The sequence below is a fragment of the Sphaerodactylus townsendi genome, linkage group LG12 (assembly GCF_021028975.2).
Source record: "Sphaerodactylus townsendi isolate TG3544 linkage group LG12, MPM_Stown_v2.3, whole genome shotgun sequence".
NCBI lineage: Eukaryota > Metazoa > Chordata > Lepidosauria > Squamata > Sphaerodactylidae > Sphaerodactylus > Sphaerodactylus townsendi.
Window position 1 is genome coordinate 34,946,933 of NC_059436.1, and position 19,063 is coordinate 34,965,995.

A 19,063-nucleotide genomic window follows, 5' to 3' on the forward strand; every position below is an offset into this window, starting at 1 on the left:
CAGGGATCTGAAAGGGGGAGCTATTCTTTTGTCCAGGGTCACTGCTGCTCATTGACTGTGGCATCCTTTAGGGGAGCTGTCTCTATAGTGCAGTTTGCCATGCAGGATGACTGGGGTGGGGGGAGAGGAGAGGGGAGAGAAGAATGATGCAAATGATAGCTGCAGATGCACCAGGGACATCATACAGCTAACAAAGACGAAACCATATCAAGGACTGTAAGTGTCTACTTATTAACTATTCTTTTGTTTGTTTTGCTTAAGGAACATAGGTCTGTTCTTGTAGTGTCCTGAGTCTGTGCCTTGTAGAAATAAAGTTGCTGAATTAGAGAGAGTCTGCACAAGTCCTGACCCACCTGCCATGGCAACTGGGCATGCTACAGTCATAATCCCAGTGGCCTTGGCCTTGGGCGACCCACAAGAGGGGCTGGATTTTACCAGCTGTGGGGGCAGCAACAGTAAAAAGGAAGGCAAGTCAGTGGCTAGCCTTGACCCCCAAGGTGACAGAGATCACAACAGTGGCTAACAAATATTTTGCATGAGTGTATGTAAAGTGTCATCAGGTTATAGCCAACATTTAGTGACCCCGTAGGGCTTTCAAGCAAGAGGCATTTGGAGGCACATTGCCATTGTCCGACTCTCCATAGCAACCCTGGACTTCCTTGGTGGTCTCCCATCCAAATACTAAGCAGAGCTGACCCTACTTAGCTTCCAAGATCTGATGAGATCAGGCTAGCCTGGGCCATCCAGGTGCTCAAGTCCCCTGTGAATGATAATTCTTCCACTTTTGCTTTCTGATAAACAACAGAAGATCTGGAAGATCTGTCCATCTCAATGACATCTATCTTATGACATTTAAATCCAGCAACCTAAAAAAAAGTCTCTCATTTCAAGTTTCCAAAGAGGCATTTCTACAAAAGTTTGAAGACATGTTGATTTCCAGGGGAAGGAAGGGGAGGAAAGAAAACCCAGAATCAAGGCATTCTTGTAAACCCCCCTGATCAGTGAGACGAACTGCCTGGTTGCATGCCATGAGCTCCAACTGGCCTATGGGGTCGGGGTCTGCAAAGCACATCCTACCTGGAAGGGCCTGCCTTTAGCTCCAAGAGGCACCGTGACCTGTGCCTGCACCGTCGTGCCATTTCCCAAAGCACTCCATAGTGTCTGACGAGTTCTCAGATTCTTGTCTGTAACGCCAAGTGCAAGGAACCCTAGGAGAGAAAAGCAGGGAGACAGCAGACTGTGGCCACTTCAGTCACTCAACCAGCTGGACAAACTGTCCTCTGCCACTGGTTCCTCTAGCAAAGAGTGGCACGTGCTGATGGGAAAGCAAGTCAGTTGAAGGTGAAGCAACCGAATGTATACTTGAAATGAGAAGTTTTCCCATCAGCACCATGTCAAAAAAGCAGCCTAGGCCAGTGATGGCGAACTTTTTCGAGACCGAGTGCCCAAACTGCAATGCAAAACCCACTTATTTATCGCAAAGTGCCAACACGGCAATTTAACCTGAATACTGAGGTTTTAGTATAGAAAAAATGGTTGGCTCCAAGACGCGCATTACTCGGGAGTAAGCTTGATGGTAGTCAGTGGCATTGCTTTGAAGCAACTGTGCAACGCTTCGAACGGGTGAATCACAACCCTAGGAGGGTTTACTCAGAAGCAAGCCCCATTGCCAGCAACCAAGCTTACTCCCAGGTAAAGGATCACGCTTTGTTCTTCCCATGAAAATCAGTAGGGTTTAACAGTGCTCAACAGGGTTACCTACATCGCTTCCCCAAAACTAGGTCTTAGGTTTAATGCTAATAATCTCCCTGAAATAATTACACTATTATAACATGATGAACTGTGTGCACGCATGCCCACAGAGAGGGCTCTGAGTGCCACCTCTGGCACCCATGCCATGGGTTCGCCACCACTGGCCTAGGCTTTTACCACCCAGCTCACGTGGGTTCTTGACAGCAAGTGGGCACACAGCAGACCAATTTTTAAAAAGTTTTATTTTAAAAAGAAAAGAAAAAGTCAGCCTGAAAAGTCATTCAGCATGAATAACAACATCTGCATAAATAGCAGAAGATGAGACAGGACAAAGCAGAGATTACACAGGATAAAGCACTCACAAATATGCAGGTCAGACTGAAGGTAAAGCAACCATATGTATACCTTGAGGCCCAATGGTAAAGTCTATCTCCACAGCGCAGGCCAGCCCCGAGGGACCCAATGCAGGTGTGATGGCTCTAGCCAGTGAGAACATCTGTCCCGGGGCTTCCTGCAGGCCAAAAGAGTATCCTGAAAATCAAGGACAATTTATGATATATATGACACTCAGAAAAACATTTGCTGGATCAGACCATGGTGGCTCTGTAGCCACCATCCATTTCCAACCATGGCCAACTACATTCCTCCAAAAATCCCAGAAGGAGGATGTCGGGCAACACTCTCCTCTGCTGTTTTCCCCATATCAATCAGTATTCAGGGGTAAACTGCCTCTGCCCCAGGAAGTTCCATTTTGCCATCATGGCATCATTGACAGATCTCGACTCCTTCCAGACTTTGTCCAATTCCTTTTTCACAGCCACCCAAAGCCAACCACACAAGCTAAAAATTCCACATTTATGCATAGGGCTGGAAAAAAAGCATTTCCTGTTCTCTGCCCTAAATCTACTGCTCACCAGACTGGGGGTGACTCTAAATCAGTGGTTCTCAACCTTCCTAATGCCGCAACCCTTTAATACAGTCCCTCATGTTGTGGTGACCCCCAACCCTAACATTTATCCATTTTACAGATGAAGAACACTGATGCAGGGAGTCTTAGGCGAACCTTGTGAAAGGGTCATTCGACCCCCAAAGGGGTCATGACAACCAGGTTGAGAACCACTGCTCTAAATGCTTGCATTCTGAAAAAAAGGAAGACAAATATCTCTCTGTATTGTTTACTGTTTCCCCTGTGGTCATCTCTAAATCAAAAAATATCCAAACAGTTTTGGGGCACAATGGGATGGAGAGGATCTAACACTGGTGCCACAGATTCTCTTCTTACCGTAGCTTGTTAAATAAGGCAGATAAAAAGTGGCTGTATAGCTATACAATTAAAAGCAGTCAGTTAAGAAAGTAAAAAGGTCTCAGTGAGCCTAAATGCCAGGGATAATGCTATAACCTTGAAGGAGAGACAACTCACGCTGCTAACCTGACGCCCAGAAAGAACCGAAAGCCTTCTCTTGTTACCATGGCTGTATAGCTCAGTGGTACATGTATTTTGCATGAAGAACCTGCCATGGCCAATCCCAGCATCTCTAGTTGAAAGATTTTTCTCCTCCTGGGGCTGCTGCTAGCCAGAGCAAACAATGCTGAACTAGATGGGCCAAGAATCCATCTGTCACAGTTCAAAGCAACGTCAGGAATTCCCTGGAGCCCTTCCTGAGACAGTTCACAGCATCACCTTCCTTTCACCTCACTTGTGAATTGCCATTACCCCTCCCCTCCACACACTTGTTGCCTTAGAATAGTTGCCTGTGAAGTAGCCACAGAACAAGAGACCCTTCCTCCCCACCCACCATGTTCTTCTTACCAACAGAATCTGCCCTTGTGATATTTCTTTGCACAGACCACTCGAGGTGCCCCACGCTGACATCCGTCCATCCTCTTGTGTCTTCGGAGAACACTGTCATTCCTAACAAGACAAGAAGATTTCTATGTAGCCTGCAGTGTAGTCTGAGAGATGAAGATCCCAGGATCCTTCAACCAGAGAGATACATCCTCTGCAAATTATAGCCTATTGCTCTTAAGGCTTCTGAGCAAAATGAGGGTGGCTGCAGCATCATGGTGGGATGCCCCCTGTGACCCCAACCTTATTAAGCTGTGGAATCAGCCTTGCTGATCACAATATCAGGGACCAGGCAGAAATTATTCCTCCAAATCAGTAGCCACCAGCCATGATGATGAGGATAAATTTTTTAATGTGTCCCTTTATAAATGCAGCTTGGCTTTCTTGTTCAAAGTACCTGGAAACATTTGATTCACAGGCATATAGTTCTGTAATCTGGATTGCAAAGATTGTTCAGTGACAGCTGGAAATAGTGGGAACATATTTTCAGACCATAGGCTCACTAGATAGTATTGTGGTTACTTCCAGCCTGTATTCCATAATTCAAGAGAGATTGAAAAGCTCCTAGTTCAGTAATTCCCAAACTACACACTAAGAAAATACTGTTCATGTGCAGCAGAAAAATAAAGGTTTAATACGAAAAAAATACCAAGCCATAAGTGAGTGTGCTTATTGTATATCTGCATGAGTCACTGAAACAAAGTAAAACAAAATGCAGTCAGCCTCTTCTGCAAATTTGCAAATTGCCTAAAGTAATTTGCATTGGTTGTGAGTGAGTTTATCAGTCACTCCCAATATAGGACATGCAGTAGAAAAGCCTCTGCACAAAAAAGATTGGTTGTTGCATCTATGAACGAGTCACTGTTCTTGGCCAAATCAGACTATGTGCCCAGAACAGTGACTCAGTGCAGGAAACACAAAAATAGGCTTCCACTGAGGAATGGCAATTCCTGCTTCACATTCTGAACACAACCATTTTATGGAATTTGAATGATGTGTGCTTTCCATTTTTATTTGGAAAGCAAAATGTACCTCAGTCATTAAATGCTTGGAACTGCTGCATTCACTGAACTGAAACACTCAGGTTATCCACAACAGCCCTGAAGTGCTGAGCAGTTCAAGGTTCTTTTTTGGGGGGGCGGGGGGGACATTTTTACACCAAGAAGAGCCAGATCACTAGAGATTATACAAACCTGTCCCATCCACATCACCACATAACTTATCCCCAGTTGCAGAGTAACTTGATCTTTCGGAATCTTTATTCAGACATTTATCTGATTTCCAGCCTTCCAGTAGGACATGCTCACCATATCCAAGCATGTCTTCGCAGTCCTTAGGGCTAAAGATTTATTTCTTTTAAAAATGGAATCAAAGATCCTGGAGAAGCTGGGAATGTGCTTTTCTTGATGGAATACCAGAACCCTGATGGCAGCGGACACAGGATGCCGGCTTTAGCCTTTACCCAGAGTTCCCACCTTTTCTCTGTCCAGACATGACATGCATTTTATGCTTACCACAATGTTCTTCATCGGAGCTATCAGCACAGTCCACCTTAAAGTCACAAGTCTGCTCCACACTGATGCATATCTTATTGTCGCACAAAAACTGGTCCACGGAACAGGGGCTGGGGGTTTCCAGCTCAGGGGTGAAAGGGACAAAACTTGCTAAATGGGGGAAAAATGCACTCAAGTCAAAGAAATCAGCTTTCCTGCTGGCCATAGGACAGATATTTTAAAAAATGGGGTTTGCCTAAGAGTTTCTGGAGCGCACTTTGCAATCCAGCTCAACTCCTCAGCAAGCCCAGAAGAATAAATGAGGATCTCTACTGGACCAGACCAAAATATTAATCTCTTTTCTTGGAATTTCCCGATCAGGCCAATCAGGAAGCCTACAACAAGGGGGAGTACAGCCCAAGCTTCTCTTGTCCTTGCCCCCAGAAACTGGCACTCAGAGACAGGCACCCCCGTGAACATGAAGATTCTTTTTAACTGTCATGGCTAATAGCTATTAAGGGATCTCTCTTCTATGATAAAGCCATATAAGCTAGAGGTCATTGGTGGATCCTGGGGTGGCAAGTTGTGCAATTTACATGGACAGCTTGAATTCAACAAAGACGACACAGAGGAAGCATCATGGTAACAGAGCCCCCAGTAATATGAACTACTTTAAAATACCATATGCAATGGAATGGCAAAATATATGTCAGAACTGCCTTCTCATATGGCAATAGGCACAGAGGGCCTGTAAGGGCCCAGCCCCTTTATGGAGACATTAGAATCTCTAAACATATTATAATTATATTTAAGTTCCTGCATTAGCTAATGGGTTTAAGCTTAACTTCTCCAGTGCATATTTCTCTCTCTTACCATAAAATTACTGCCTAGTGGCCTAGGGAGGCTAGCAGTGGTGGGATCCAAAAATTTTAGTAACAGGTTCCCATGGTGGTGGGATTCAAACTGTGGCGAAGCGCCAATGGGGCTGGGCGGGGCACGGGGGCGTGACATTCCTGGGTGGGGCTGTGGAAAGGACGCAGCCGCTGCGCCGATCCTTGGATGGGAAACAAATGCGCGCAGGCTGCCACACACGCAGGTGCACCTCCTGCTAGACTGCTTCAAGTTCTGCGCGCTACTGCTGAGAGGAGGGGCGTAACTAAGGCAAAAATCACGTGGCAAAATCACCAATTAGTAACCCCCTCTCGGCACACACAAATAATTAGTAACCTACTCTCGGGAACCTGTGAGAACCTGCTGGATCCCACCTCTGGAGGCTAGCCATCAGGTAGGATCGGAGGATTCCCTGGAAATACAGCTCATCTCCAGACTACAGAGATCAGGTCCCTTGAAGAAAATGAGTGCTTTGGAGGATAGACTCTACAACAATGTATCCTACTGAGGTCCCTTTATCCTCCCCATGCTTCGTTCCCAAATCTCCAGAGTTCCCAACCTGGATCTGGTAACTTTACACCCTCATCCGCCAGTAGAGGCCAGGGGAGACCCTTTGTAACTGATCTCTTCCCTACTCTCCCTCCCACACACATTGTACTCACGTGCTTCCTTTATGCAATTCTGAGGCAGAATCAAATCATCCAGCGCAATGCTTCCAGGTTGTCCCGTTCCAATCACCCCCTCAATGACAATCTGGGAGGACAAAACATACCCTGATCAATGCAGGAATAAGGGCACAGCCACATATTCCCACAAACCAGCTAAGTTGCCTTAGGCAAGCCATTTGATCTTAGATCTGGTTGCCCAATTGCAACATAGAGTTGGCAAGATGAACAGAGCAGATTCTCCCAAAACCCTTGAAGTCAGAAGTAGAGCCCTGAAGGGCAGGACCTTCTCTGCTGTGGCACCTTTCTTATGGAACACCTTCCCCATAATCTCCATATATTCGATGGCTTTTTGATGCCATGCAAGGAGTTTGGTTACCCAGACATTTTTCACATGGTTGTCTGTTGCTGGTTGTATGCATAAACTTTTCTATCTGACTTTTTAAGAAACTTATTTACTTCCTATGATAATTTACAAGCTTTCTATAGGATACACACACACTTTAAAAAAAATTAAAATTCTTATCTAGATCACAAGATAGCATTACCCACAACTCATACCTTCCATTATCAGTGAGACCAGAGAAATATACATATTTCTAGAACATATTCAAAATTATATCCATATTTCCCTAAGGAGGGCTCCAATCAATATTTATGCTTCCATATTTGGTGAGACAAGCAACATATAAGTATTTTGTCCCTTGTCTAGTATTTTGACAGTATATGCATTTATTCTTATTGCAGGTTTAACACAGCATCATTTCATATAACTTAGGCTTTGTTCTTAAGAAGAAGAAGAGTTTGGATTTATATCCCCCACTTTCTTTCCTGTAAGGAAACTCAAAGGGGTTTACAAACTCCTTTCCCTTCCCCGCTCACAACAAATGCCCTGTGAGGTGGGTGGGGATGAGAGAGCTCCAAAGAACTGTGACTAGCCCAAGGTCACCCAGCTGGCGTGTGTTGGAGTGTACAGGCTAATCTGAATTCTCCAGATAAGCATCCACAGCTCAGGTGGCAGAGCGGGGAATCAAACCCGGTTCCTCGAGATTAGAGTACACCTGCTCTTAACCACTATGCCACTGCTGCTACTTAAGATGAGTAGCTGCCAGTACAGTTATCTACCTATCCACCATCTATTACTTACTATTATACCTTGCTGCTATTACTTATTTGGTATGGGTAATGCTGCTGGTTTTTCAGCTTCACTGGTTTATTGTCCTTGGTTGAAGTGTGATTGTGCATATTATCAATTCTGTATTTTGACTGATGGAAGTCATCTCTGCATTTTTAAAATGCATAGTGTGAGACACAGATATAATAGATACTCATTGCCCTATCTTGCAAGGTTCTTGTAAGGTTCCCTGAGATAAAAAGCTTTGAATGTTGACAGTGTGGACATTTTTCTAAGAATTACAATGATGATTATAAGCCTTTGATTGGCCCACTTTCATCACCAACCCACTCCTTGCCTACCTGGAACGTCTCCTGGACACTGAAAACCACTTGCTCCCGAAACCAGTAGTTGCCAAGTTCCCCAGAGCGACTCTTGACAAGTTGCATTGATGAATTTGTTCGATAGTAGATATTTAGCCTGTTGGTATCAGAGTTGTACAGGTAGATGTACAGCACCAGCTGGAAACACAAGGACAACAATGCTGAACAAAGAGGAAGGGAACAGTATTTGGAGACTGCAAGGAACATCTGTGGGAATAGGTGCAGACAGCCCGCTAGACACCATTTTCAACTGTGCTCTGGGGAGAAACCTGCGGTTTCTTAGAAAATGACTGCAGGCCCTTCAATAAGAAGATCAGTAGCAGCAGACAAACTTGGTGGCCACTTCTGTACTTCCCCTGCAATGCACAACTGCGCAGGGAGCTCTCCATTCTGGCAGGGCAACAGAAAAGTGAAACAGATATGGTCAGTACAACTTCCAACATGCCCTACCACCGTGGTGGCGAACGTTTGGCACGCCAGATGTTATGGACTACAATTCCCACCAGCCCCTGCCAGCATGACCAATTGGCCATGCTGGCAGGGGCTGATGGGAATTGTAGTCTATAACATCTGGAGTGCCAAAGGTTGCCACCACTGCCCTACCATGTATCAGAGCTGCCAACTTCTAAGTGGGACCTGGAGACCTCCCAGAATTACAACTGATCTCCAGACAACCAAGATCAGTTCCCCTGGAGAAAATGGCTCTTTTGGAAGGTAGATCCAGGAATTACCCAGTCTAGAGTTGGCATCCCTAAGTGTGTATGGCAGACAAATCAGAATCTTCTGCAATGCACAGAGATTCCACAGCTGACAAGTCAACTTGAAAAGCACAAAAGTCATTAGGGAAAGCAAGTGGCCGCAGCAGAATTACCTGGTTAAATAGCGGGGTGGGCCAGAAGGATCAGTCAAGATGGTGAACAAAATCAACAAAGAACTGTGGACCCAAGAAAAGAACTCACCGTACAGGGATTTTTGTCTTTTGTTTCCAGAGTGGGGCTGATCAGCCACGCTGTCCCTCCTTCCGGGTTCTGGGGATTGTTGCTGACAAAAGCAAAGTTACCTGTGGCAGATCACAGCACAGTGATTAAGGGGCATCTTGAGCAGGCCCCCCTGACCTGACAAGCACATTTATCCCTTGTCCATTCCTCCAGCCACCCAAACCCACCCTCTCTCTCCTCCATCCATTTCAAAATCCACTGCAATGATTTCTTTTTTGCTGTTCTTAAATTAACTACAGTTTCATCAACATGTTCTCCAATAGAACCTGCTGGGTAATTTTGAACCAGAACCTGAAATGTCACTTTTTGAAATCCCCCTTTTCTTCCAAGAAGCTCAGGATGTTGTATACCAGAGGTGTCCAAATCTGGTGCTTCAGATGTTCATGGACTACAATTCCCATTTGTGAGGATAAAATAATGGCTGGGAGAAATATGTACACCAGGGGTGTCCAACTCTGGTGCTTCAGATGTTAATGGACTACAATTCCCATCAGCCCATGCTGGCATGGCCAATTGGGTTGATGGGAATTATGGTACATAACTGGCTCTCACACACTACAGATGTTGAGGAGTATTTTGAATTGATAATAATAAATTGTAAGGTGATTTTTTTTCTGCTCCACATTAAGCCTAAAGCTCAAACACCTCTGTGGCCTTTGAAATAGTGTAGAATAGCCAGAATAAAACTATGCAGAAGGCAGACTAGAGCCTTCGGCAGCAAAGGATAGAAAGCTTGTGTAGCAGTTACAGGCTCCATTTTTATCTGTGAAATGTTAGGGGCTGAGCAGCCATTACAGAACTGCCAGTCTATACCCCCGAAACACCGCATTTCTTAAACTCACCTTCTTGACTATTGGTGCTGTGATCCCGTGTGGGGAAAGTGGGAGGCTGGGCCATGTTGAGGGTGGAATTCCTTGCCCAGTGAAGGGTCTTGTTGTCCTCAGGCACCCAGTCACACCATCCTGTCTCAAAGGAACAGAGGCTGACAGTATCTATATGGGAAGAAAAAGTAGTATGGCTCTGAAATGAGAGGTTTTCTATCCCAAAAACTCAGAGCCAGAAACAATAAAAGCTTTTATTGGGCAATGAATCCACTTCAGTTTTATTAACAGCTAAATTAAAATAAGCAGACAGCAATTTCATTTATTCAGATCACACATATCTTCCACCTCCCCACTAAGTCCTTCCCCAGGCAGCTTCTAAAGATTTTTTTTCATAAAACCCACATAATTTAAAGATAACAAAAACAGCATTAAATATCATTTTTAAAAAAAACAGAGCACCCTTAACAAGGGTTGAACAGCAGCATCAGAACAGATTTCCTAGTTAGAGAGAACTTTACACTGTCTGGTAAGAGGACTCCAGTGCTGATCAGCCCCTGCCAGAATGGCCAATTGGCCATGCTGGCAGGGGCTGATGGGAATTGTATTCCATAACACTGGAGTGCCAAAGGTTCGCCACCACTGTTCTAGTACTTCCAAATAAGTGTTGAAATAGCAGCATCTCAGGTCTGATTTAAAAGATCACGGTCTTACTCTCTCTTGGGATGTAACATCCCCACTAGACCTTGTTTAAACTGGGCCGCCACCCGTGCAAATCAGCAACACAACACTCAAAGCGGTCTTCCATCGGTAACAACCTAGTTAAAACAAGGTGCCAGACTTCAGCAATCTGAGCAGGCTGAGAACTGAGGGCACATGAGAAGTAGTTGCAATTGTAGCGTTTTCCCATTAGAGACGGGGTTATCTGTTATATTCTTCTTAGACGTGAGAAAATCTGCCTTCCCCAGATGTCCTTCCCATCTGGAAATGGAAAATCGCACACCAGAGACACAAATCTGTGAGGAAATGCCCACTCATGTCAGCTCCCAACGCCATGACAGCAGTCCATCCTGGCTTCAAACAGTCATGGGGTAAGCTAGTTAAATCTCCCAGCAGAACTTATTTCCTAGGACTTGCTGTGAACACTCACCACAGACTTTTTCATCTGTGCCATCTCTACAGTCTTCGGTCCCATCACATACCCAGTCCAAACCTACGCATCCACCTTGCTGGCAGTCAACTTCACAGGTCTTGTGATCTACATAGAAGCAGCAAAGAGGGACTTGATTAGCAGTAGTCTGTTGAAACAGTCTTTGAGGCTAATGTCTACAAGGAGAAGATAAAGTGGTTGCTGCTATTTGTTCATCCCATGACAACTGGGCGCCTTTGCATGTGACTGATTCTCAGTGTGGTCACCTCCTAAGATCTCTGGGGTCTTCAACCAACATTTGCCTCTGAATTAAACCAACAGAGAAATGAGTCTGAACAGCCCCCATACCATTAGGGGTTCCAGACCCATCTCCATTTCCTATCAGCATTGTCGAGATCAGAGTGGCCAGTTTATGATTTTCGAAGGCCCTCTTTTCAATCCAGTTTACAACAGTAGCATCTTACAAGACTCTGGCCTACAGCATCTACTTTCTGAAAGACACGGTGCCACGCGCACACATTTCTAGTTGAATGTAACCAGCAATTCCTTTCATTGAATATAACAGCATCTGCATAGGATGTAGTTAGGATTACTCTGTAGTTAGGATTACTCATAGGATTACTCTGCAAGTAATGGGGCAAGTAATGGGGCAGGGAAAGAGAAAGAGATACATCTCTCTCAACTAGGCAAGAAGACAAGATGGAAGAAAACTACCTCAATGCGGCCCCATCACCAACCCATGTTTTTCTCGCAATCTTGGCTAGAACTGCATTGTGTAACTGCCATGAAAAATAGCTAGTACCCCCCGTCCTGCTCCTGCATAATATCTGCATGTTCCCCACATGTTTATGCTATACATTGTCACATACATGGAGATAATCGTCCAGAAGCACCCAAACATGATGGACAAGAACAGGGAAACAGCCCATGCTTTGCTACCAAGTAATCCTCAAAGTTATGAAAGGTTGGGGAACTCAGCATGTGGCTGCTATGTTCAAGTAGCCCAGGAAGTTTTGCACAGAAGCTCAGCCAAACTCTGGGCTTGCCTTTCTCCCACTGAACCCATACATGGAAGAAAAGTGGAGGAATAAAAGTGGAGGAAGCCTTACGTGGGGGGCCACAATTTCTGAACTCCACATCATCCAGCGCCACCACCACTGTTTCAGAGAAGGCTTGAGTTGAAGAGAAGATTATCTGCAAAGACAAAGGAGAGCTCAGGATGCATCTACGGTACTATGCTTCTGTGTTGTGCATCCCCATCATGATGTGCTCCCATAGCTGTGATATTCAGATTTCATGTGCCCTTTATGATATTCAGATTTTATGGGCCCACTTTTTGAAGTCCCCACTTCCATCCCTGGCATGTCCACATAAAGAATATAAAGCATTGGGAAAGATTTCTTTCTTGGCTAAGACCCTGCAGAGCAAACAGCGCTGAACTAGATGGTCCCATGGTCCAACTCCATCCAAGGCATTTTTGTATATTCTCTTGCCGGCAACAGATTGCAGAGGCACACTACCACACTGATCAGAGTCACTGCAAAATACACTACTGAAAGACAGTACGGGACTGTCCCAGCAATTGCCAGGTACCTGAAACATCCCAGGAACCCGGCCGGTGTACGCAACCAGTTCGCGCCAGGCGTGGGCACTGCTCGGGGGACTTTGCCATAGTATCACGGTGCCATTTGCATGCATCAGCTCCATTGTCAAACTAGGCCGGTGAGTCTCATTGAGTCCTGCGTAAATGAGGAAGTCAGTCATATGAACAATGTTCTGCTCATCAGCAAACCACAGCACCATTTGGGGTGGCTGTTGCTCCTCCCCAGTTGATGTCACTAAACTCGTGTGACTACGGGGCAAGACCCCTCCTATTTCTAACCAGCTCTTTTGGCAAAAACCATGAAATGGTCTTAAGCATTAAACAGGCACACATGCCTCTGATTTAAAAGGAATAATTTAATTTTAAAAGAACGATTAGACCCACGTTGGCAACATTGCTATAGCTTTTATTATAAGAGAAGCATAACACATGCTCTTTTAAAAATATGTGGCTTAGTGGCAACTTAACCTTGAAGAACTCATGGAATGTGGTTTTACATCCTATCACTGACAATTTTATGAATTCCCCCACTCCTGAACTTGAGATCTCTTTGACTATATCACTGAACTCAGAGGAGACGCTCTCCCCACCAAGCCTGAAATCTGAAGTTATTGCTGCCATTTACTCTATTCCTTCCCAAGAATCATATCTTGGATCTGTTTCAAATACTGCAACATAGCAGGCTTGGAACATGCAAATTCACAATGCAGTAACTCTGAGCTTGCACAGGGGGACCTGTTCACTACTCCTATCCTCTATCAACAAGGGAGGAACATTCTAGAGGGGTAGCAGTGTTAGTCTACTGAGGCAAAAATCAACCGGAGTCTAGTGGAGCCTTCAAGATTAACAAAGCATATTCCAACATAAGTTCTCGTGACTCAGAGCTTATTCACACACCCCACCCCCCCAGTAAGGATCATAGGGTGTTTATGGCTATAGACAGATTTTCATTAATAGGTAAAAAATGCCCCCTCAGTGCAACTTCGTGGCAAAAATAGTTTCATTTAATATTACTACTAATATTAAAAATAGTTTCATTTACATAGAGTACTGATCATTTAGAACATTTCATATATATTATACATGCTGCAATAAAGGGATGGGAATACGTATCAAAGAAGCTATTGTATTGATTTCTGAGTTGATGCCCGTAGAGATCTTTGAATACTCTAAAGCAGGGGTCCCCAAACTTTTTAAACAGGGGGCCAGTTCACTGTCCCTCAGATTGTTGGAGGGCCGGACTAAAAAATCTATGCACAAATGATTGTAAAATGTTTGATTTCACCTTTCAGCCTTTCTGTCATGGTCTATTTTTAGAACAGTGACCAAAGTATGTCAAGTACAGGGTGGGCTCCAAATATTGTTGGGGAGGCTGTGGAATAGCTTCCCCTGTAAAAAAAAAAGCAGAACTTTCCCAATGAAGCATTCCATCTAACCTAGGATCAGGTATCTTCCTGGGTTCTTTCCTCCCTAGCAGCCAGCGAAGCCGACTTCACCAGCCTGGCTGATGCTACAATGGGAGTGAGGCGGAACAGAAAGCCTGAGAGCAACACATGGAGTAGCCGAGAGTGGGAAGGGCGGAGCAGGAGTTGCCACGCAAGCGTTTCCAACTCTGGGTCAGAAAAAAAATTCATGGAGATTTGGGGGTGCCATCATGTAATTGCAATCGTCACCGCTGGGGCCGCTCCTCCTCTCCCTCGAGCCCCCACTGCACATGAATGGAGCTTCATCGCTGCCATGCCTGGCGGGTCGGATAAATGCCTCTCAGGGGCTGCCACATTTGGCCCCTCTCGGTCAAGCTTTGGGGACCCCTGCTCTAAAGTTTCCTACAAAATGCTATCATTACTGTTTAACAACTCTTACAACCACTTCTAATGTAAATTAGCATTATCATTCCCATATTGCAGAGACAGGGTGAGAGACTGTAGCTCTGTAGACATGCAATTCAAACCAGGGAATCCTGATTCTCCCGTGAGTATACTTGTTTTCTGCCTGTTGTGGAGCTGTTACCAGAACCTGACCCAACCATAAAAAGAGACCATCCATCCATTAGGGGTTACAACTGGGGCATTGCAAGCTGCCTATAGGTCCGTGGTGGTGAACCTTTGGCACTTCAGATGTTATGGACTACATTTCCCATCAGCCCCTGCCAGCATAGTCAATTGGCCATGCTGGCAGGGGCTGATGGGAATTGTAGTCCATAACATCTGGAGTGCCAAAGGTTCGCCATCACTGCTGTAGGTGCTTCCTGGTCGGGGAAAGTGCTCAGATGGCCAACTCCCTCAATCATTGCCCACATACCCGGTCCCCACAGGTGATACCAAGCTCGGATCTCACATGTTGCAGCTGCTTCTCTCATCTGTGGGGATGCAAGCCTGGCTGTGAGAGAAGGCTTCCCTCTCTCCTTCGAAGTGGTCATGTACCAACCTATGGAAATGCCAAGATTTGTAGTCAGGAATGGATGTTAGACACTGGTCTGCCTTTCCTCCTCTGCAGTCTGAGGTACCAATCAGCCAGTATTTACTCATCCCATCAGAAAAATTGGGTCCTAGAAGACAGCTGCTTTGCTGCCCTGAAGGAAATTTACTTTACCTACCCGTCTCCTAAAAATGCATGAACAACAGTTAATTCACAAATGGCAAGGAGAGATGTATAGACAAGTGGGAGAAATCAACATATAAAAGAAAGGAACAAAAGAAAGTAATTAATTACCCTGTACAATATGGTAACCAAAGGAAAACCCTGAGAGAAAAAGGACTATTGCTGAACAGACCTGTTTGTTTATAAATATATCTCCAGTCATTCAGCAGCGAAGTCTTAAATTTTTAAGTCAAGACAGACCATTCATGCAGACCAAAATAGAGTTTACTGAGTGTCTACTGGGCAAGGACAAGGAGTTATGCAGAAACTGCAGCCACACCAACCCACCCACCCACCTCCAGAAAGTCTGGCTCAGCCTCTTTTTCGTTTCTGAAATTCCATCACATGTTGGCTATTGGAGGTTAGAAACCTGAATTTTTTTTAAAAAAATGAAAGTTTATATTATTGCAAACTGAATTTTGTATGCTTGTGGGGTGATCGTATGACCACTTATAGCCTTAGTCCAGGGGTCTGCAACCTGCGGCTCTCCAGATGTTCATGGGCTACAATTCCCATCAGCCCTTGCCAGCATGGCCATGCTGGCAGGGGCTGATGGGAATTGTAGTCCATGAACATCTGGAGAGCTGCAGGTTGCAGACCCCTGGCTTAGTCAATGCCTCCAAAGACAAGTTACCCATATCCGTGCCCAAAGTATGGTCAAAAGGAATCTCCGTCCCCTCTGTTGAGATGGTGGCCTGTGCTGGGATCCATTTGTAAGCTGAGGTGCTCACATCTTTCCAGCCGCAGGTGCTGCCTTCAAAATCACAAGTGAAAGGGATTTCCAGAATAGGTGAAACCTTGTGATAACCTAGAGGGAAAATGAGGAGGAAGATCAATCAACCAATTAAGTCCTAATTCCTTCATCCCCAGTTGTCTCTTCTACTTTCTGTATCTGCAGGCAACAAAGTACAATCCAAGCAATCCCTTACCAGGTTGATTGTTAGAATCCCTTTCAGAGGCAACCTTCAACCAAAATTGCCCCTCATATTTGGCAGCTGACTGCCATTATTGACAATTTAGGTACAGAAGATACAGAAACCCACTCTACAAGTTTCAGTGAATGCACATGCAATCTTCGTACAGCGTACACTTGATTTTTCTTTATAGGTGTGCTGATTAATTGTCATGTTTTATTTTACACATGAAACAGTTGACTTGGTTATTTAAACCTCATAATTTTCTATGCGCCAGTCACCAAGTTTTCTTTGTAAAGCAAATGAGCATTAGCTCTTTCTTATAGATAGTTGTATTCCAGTACATACAGGATATGTGTGTTTTCACTGTATGAACACGAAGATGAAAAAGAGCTTGGGTTTAGAACCCCTGCTTTTCTCAGCCATAAGGAATCTCAAAGTGGCTTACAAACTCCTTCCCTTCCTCTCTGCACAACAGACACTTTGTGAGGCAGGTGGGACTGAGAGAGTTCTGAAGAACTGTGACTAGCCCAACATCATCCAGCAGGCTTCATATGTAGGAGCGAGGAAACAAATCCAGTTCCCCACTTAAGAGTCTTCTGTTCATAGGGAGGAGAGGGGAATCAAACCCGGTTCTCCTGATTAGAGTTCACTGCTTTTAACCACTACGCCATGCAAGACTAAAACAGCCACGTACAGGACAACAGTATAGCCAGGAGAGCAAGGAAAACATATGGGGAAGGTTTGATATAAAGTTGTAGGTCCATTATTTAATTTACCACTGTTTTGGTCAGTGCAGTAGCTGAGCACCATAGGCAGATTAATGGAAGAGGAAAATTTTTATTCATGGCCACTGGGTTTGAGAATTAAATGGACGTAGAAGACTGGACTAAACAGAACTTCCATCTTCAATTTTCCTCCTCAAGCACCTAAAAGTCAATGGGAAGGGGAAAAACCCAGAAACCTTACCACACTGGTTTTCATCTGAACAATCCCAGCAGTCACAGACAAAGTCACACACTTGTACGCTGGATATCCCACACTGGTTGACAGCGACTGCCTGGATGAGATGTTGAGGACCGGCTAGGAATCAAAATGGGAAGAGCATAAGGAAGCATAATTCAAAATATGTTATAGAGTGGGTGGCAGGGAGTTGGAATCCCCATGGTCATGTGGAAACTCTTACTCAGGGGTTCACAAAAATCTGGTCAGGAACCTTAATAGGTACAGTTTTTGGAACTGGAGCTAGATTTAATACTTATTTATATTAATGTCAGCATTCAAAGCACTTCAGATACCTTATCATTACTACAATCCTATAAAGTAGGCCACACCATCTACATATTGCAGATGACTGGCTTACCTCAGGCTGTTTAGTAAGTTTGCAGTAGATACCAGATTTGAACATGGAATGTCCTTGCTCACAGTTCCTGCTCACAGGAACATGAAAAGATATAATGGTTAGCTTCTGAGTCACTCTGGTAGCCAGTGGAAGTGGTTTACAAATTGGGTTGGGGGAGGATTTTGTGATTTTAATCATCTATCCATCCTCCACACCACCTCCCAAACCTTGTGCTAACAGCACAGACAAGATAAACCACTTTTAAGACAAAGAGATAGTAAATTAAGCAGACAGCAAAATGTTGGTAACAAGATGTCATATCTTCATTGCCCCCTAAAAAACGAACCGTTTTAGAGAATCCAAGACAAAATTTCACTGCATTCTACATGAAAATCACACAGCCACAAACCAAGTAGCAATCTGAAATAATTCAAGGAGACGCAACGAAGTAGTGTTAACAGGAAAAAATCAGATTTTACTTCGCTGCATTTTAGAATATAAATCGAAGGACTGACAAACCATCCCGCAATTCTTAGTCTCAACTGGAAGTCTCCTGTATTTCCTAAAACTACCAGCCTAACCGTATGTAAGTTTACTCAAAAGGAAATCTCGATTTACAGAGGGGCTTAGCTGTATTAGCAGAAAGTGCCAAAGTGGGACATCAAGAAGACAAACATAATGACTTCTACTCAGCTTTAAAGTCAACAATGAGGAAATTGAAATTGTTCAAAACTTATTCCTTGACTGCATCATCAACCAAAAAGAAGGCTACAACCAAGAAACCAGACGGAGATTGCAGCTGGGGAGGGCAGCCAAGAAGAAGAAGAGTTGGATTTATGTCCTCCCTTTCTCTTCTGCAAGGAGACTCAAAGGGGCTTACAAACTCCTTTCCCTTCCCTCCTCACAACAAACACCCTGTGAGGAGGGTGGGGCTGAGAGAGCTCCGAAAAGCCCAAGGTCACTGGCAACCAAGATAAAGGCCTCAACTGTCCCTAGAAGCTAAAAGGGCTAAACTGAGACAATCATACTTTGGTCACACTATGAGAAGATAAGATTTATTGAAAAAGACAATACCCCTAGGGAGAGTTGAAGGTGGTAGGAAAAGAGGAAGGACATTGATTCATAGGGTCACCATGAGTCAGAAGCAATTTGACAGCATTTAACATACACAGCAAGAAGGGGTCATCTTGGGGCACCCTGAAGGCTAACAGATTCATTGTGCCATCAGCTTGCCCACCAAATGTCACAAGATCTCATATATCTCTGACCTGAAGATAATATTTCATGTGTATCACAGATATATTGGTACCGATAACCTCTCTGCCCACAGAGACTAATACTTCATATCTCCCAGGCTGTGGGCTCTGGCTTACAAAAGCTTATGCCACAATCTAATGAGCTGGTCTTTAAGGTGCCTTCAAAACTCTGTCCCAAGAGACTTAGGCCTGGTT

General features: G+C 44.5%; 1 protein-coding gene across 1 annotated transcript in view; it reads right to left on the reverse strand.

Annotated features, from left to right (window-relative positions):
* MAMDC4 (MAM domain containing 4) overlaps positions 1-19,063 on the reverse strand; it is a 39,642-nt gene that overhangs the window by 15,555 nt on the left and 5,024 nt on the right. The window contains exons 3-16 of the mRNA XM_048512134.1: positions 17,240-17,353; positions 15,991-16,164; positions 15,018-15,143; positions 12,707-12,852; positions 12,223-12,307; positions 11,114-11,221; positions 9,985-10,134; positions 9,104-9,204; positions 8,124-8,282; positions 6,645-6,735; positions 5,113-5,262; positions 3,563-3,664; positions 2,158-2,283; positions 1,078-1,208 (exon numbers count right to left, since the gene is read on the reverse strand). Of these exons, the coding sequence (XP_048368091.1) occupies positions 1,078-1,208; positions 2,158-2,283; positions 3,563-3,664; positions 5,113-5,262; positions 6,645-6,735; positions 8,124-8,282; positions 9,104-9,204; positions 9,985-10,134; positions 11,114-11,221; positions 12,223-12,307; positions 12,707-12,852; positions 15,018-15,143; positions 15,991-16,164; positions 17,240-17,353 (1,763 nt within the window). The remainder of the gene's footprint in view (positions 1-1,077; positions 1,209-2,157; positions 2,284-3,562; positions 3,665-5,112; positions 5,263-6,644; positions 6,736-8,123; positions 8,283-9,103; positions 9,205-9,984; positions 10,135-11,113; positions 11,222-12,222; positions 12,308-12,706; positions 12,853-15,017; positions 15,144-15,990; positions 16,165-17,239; positions 17,354-19,063) is intronic.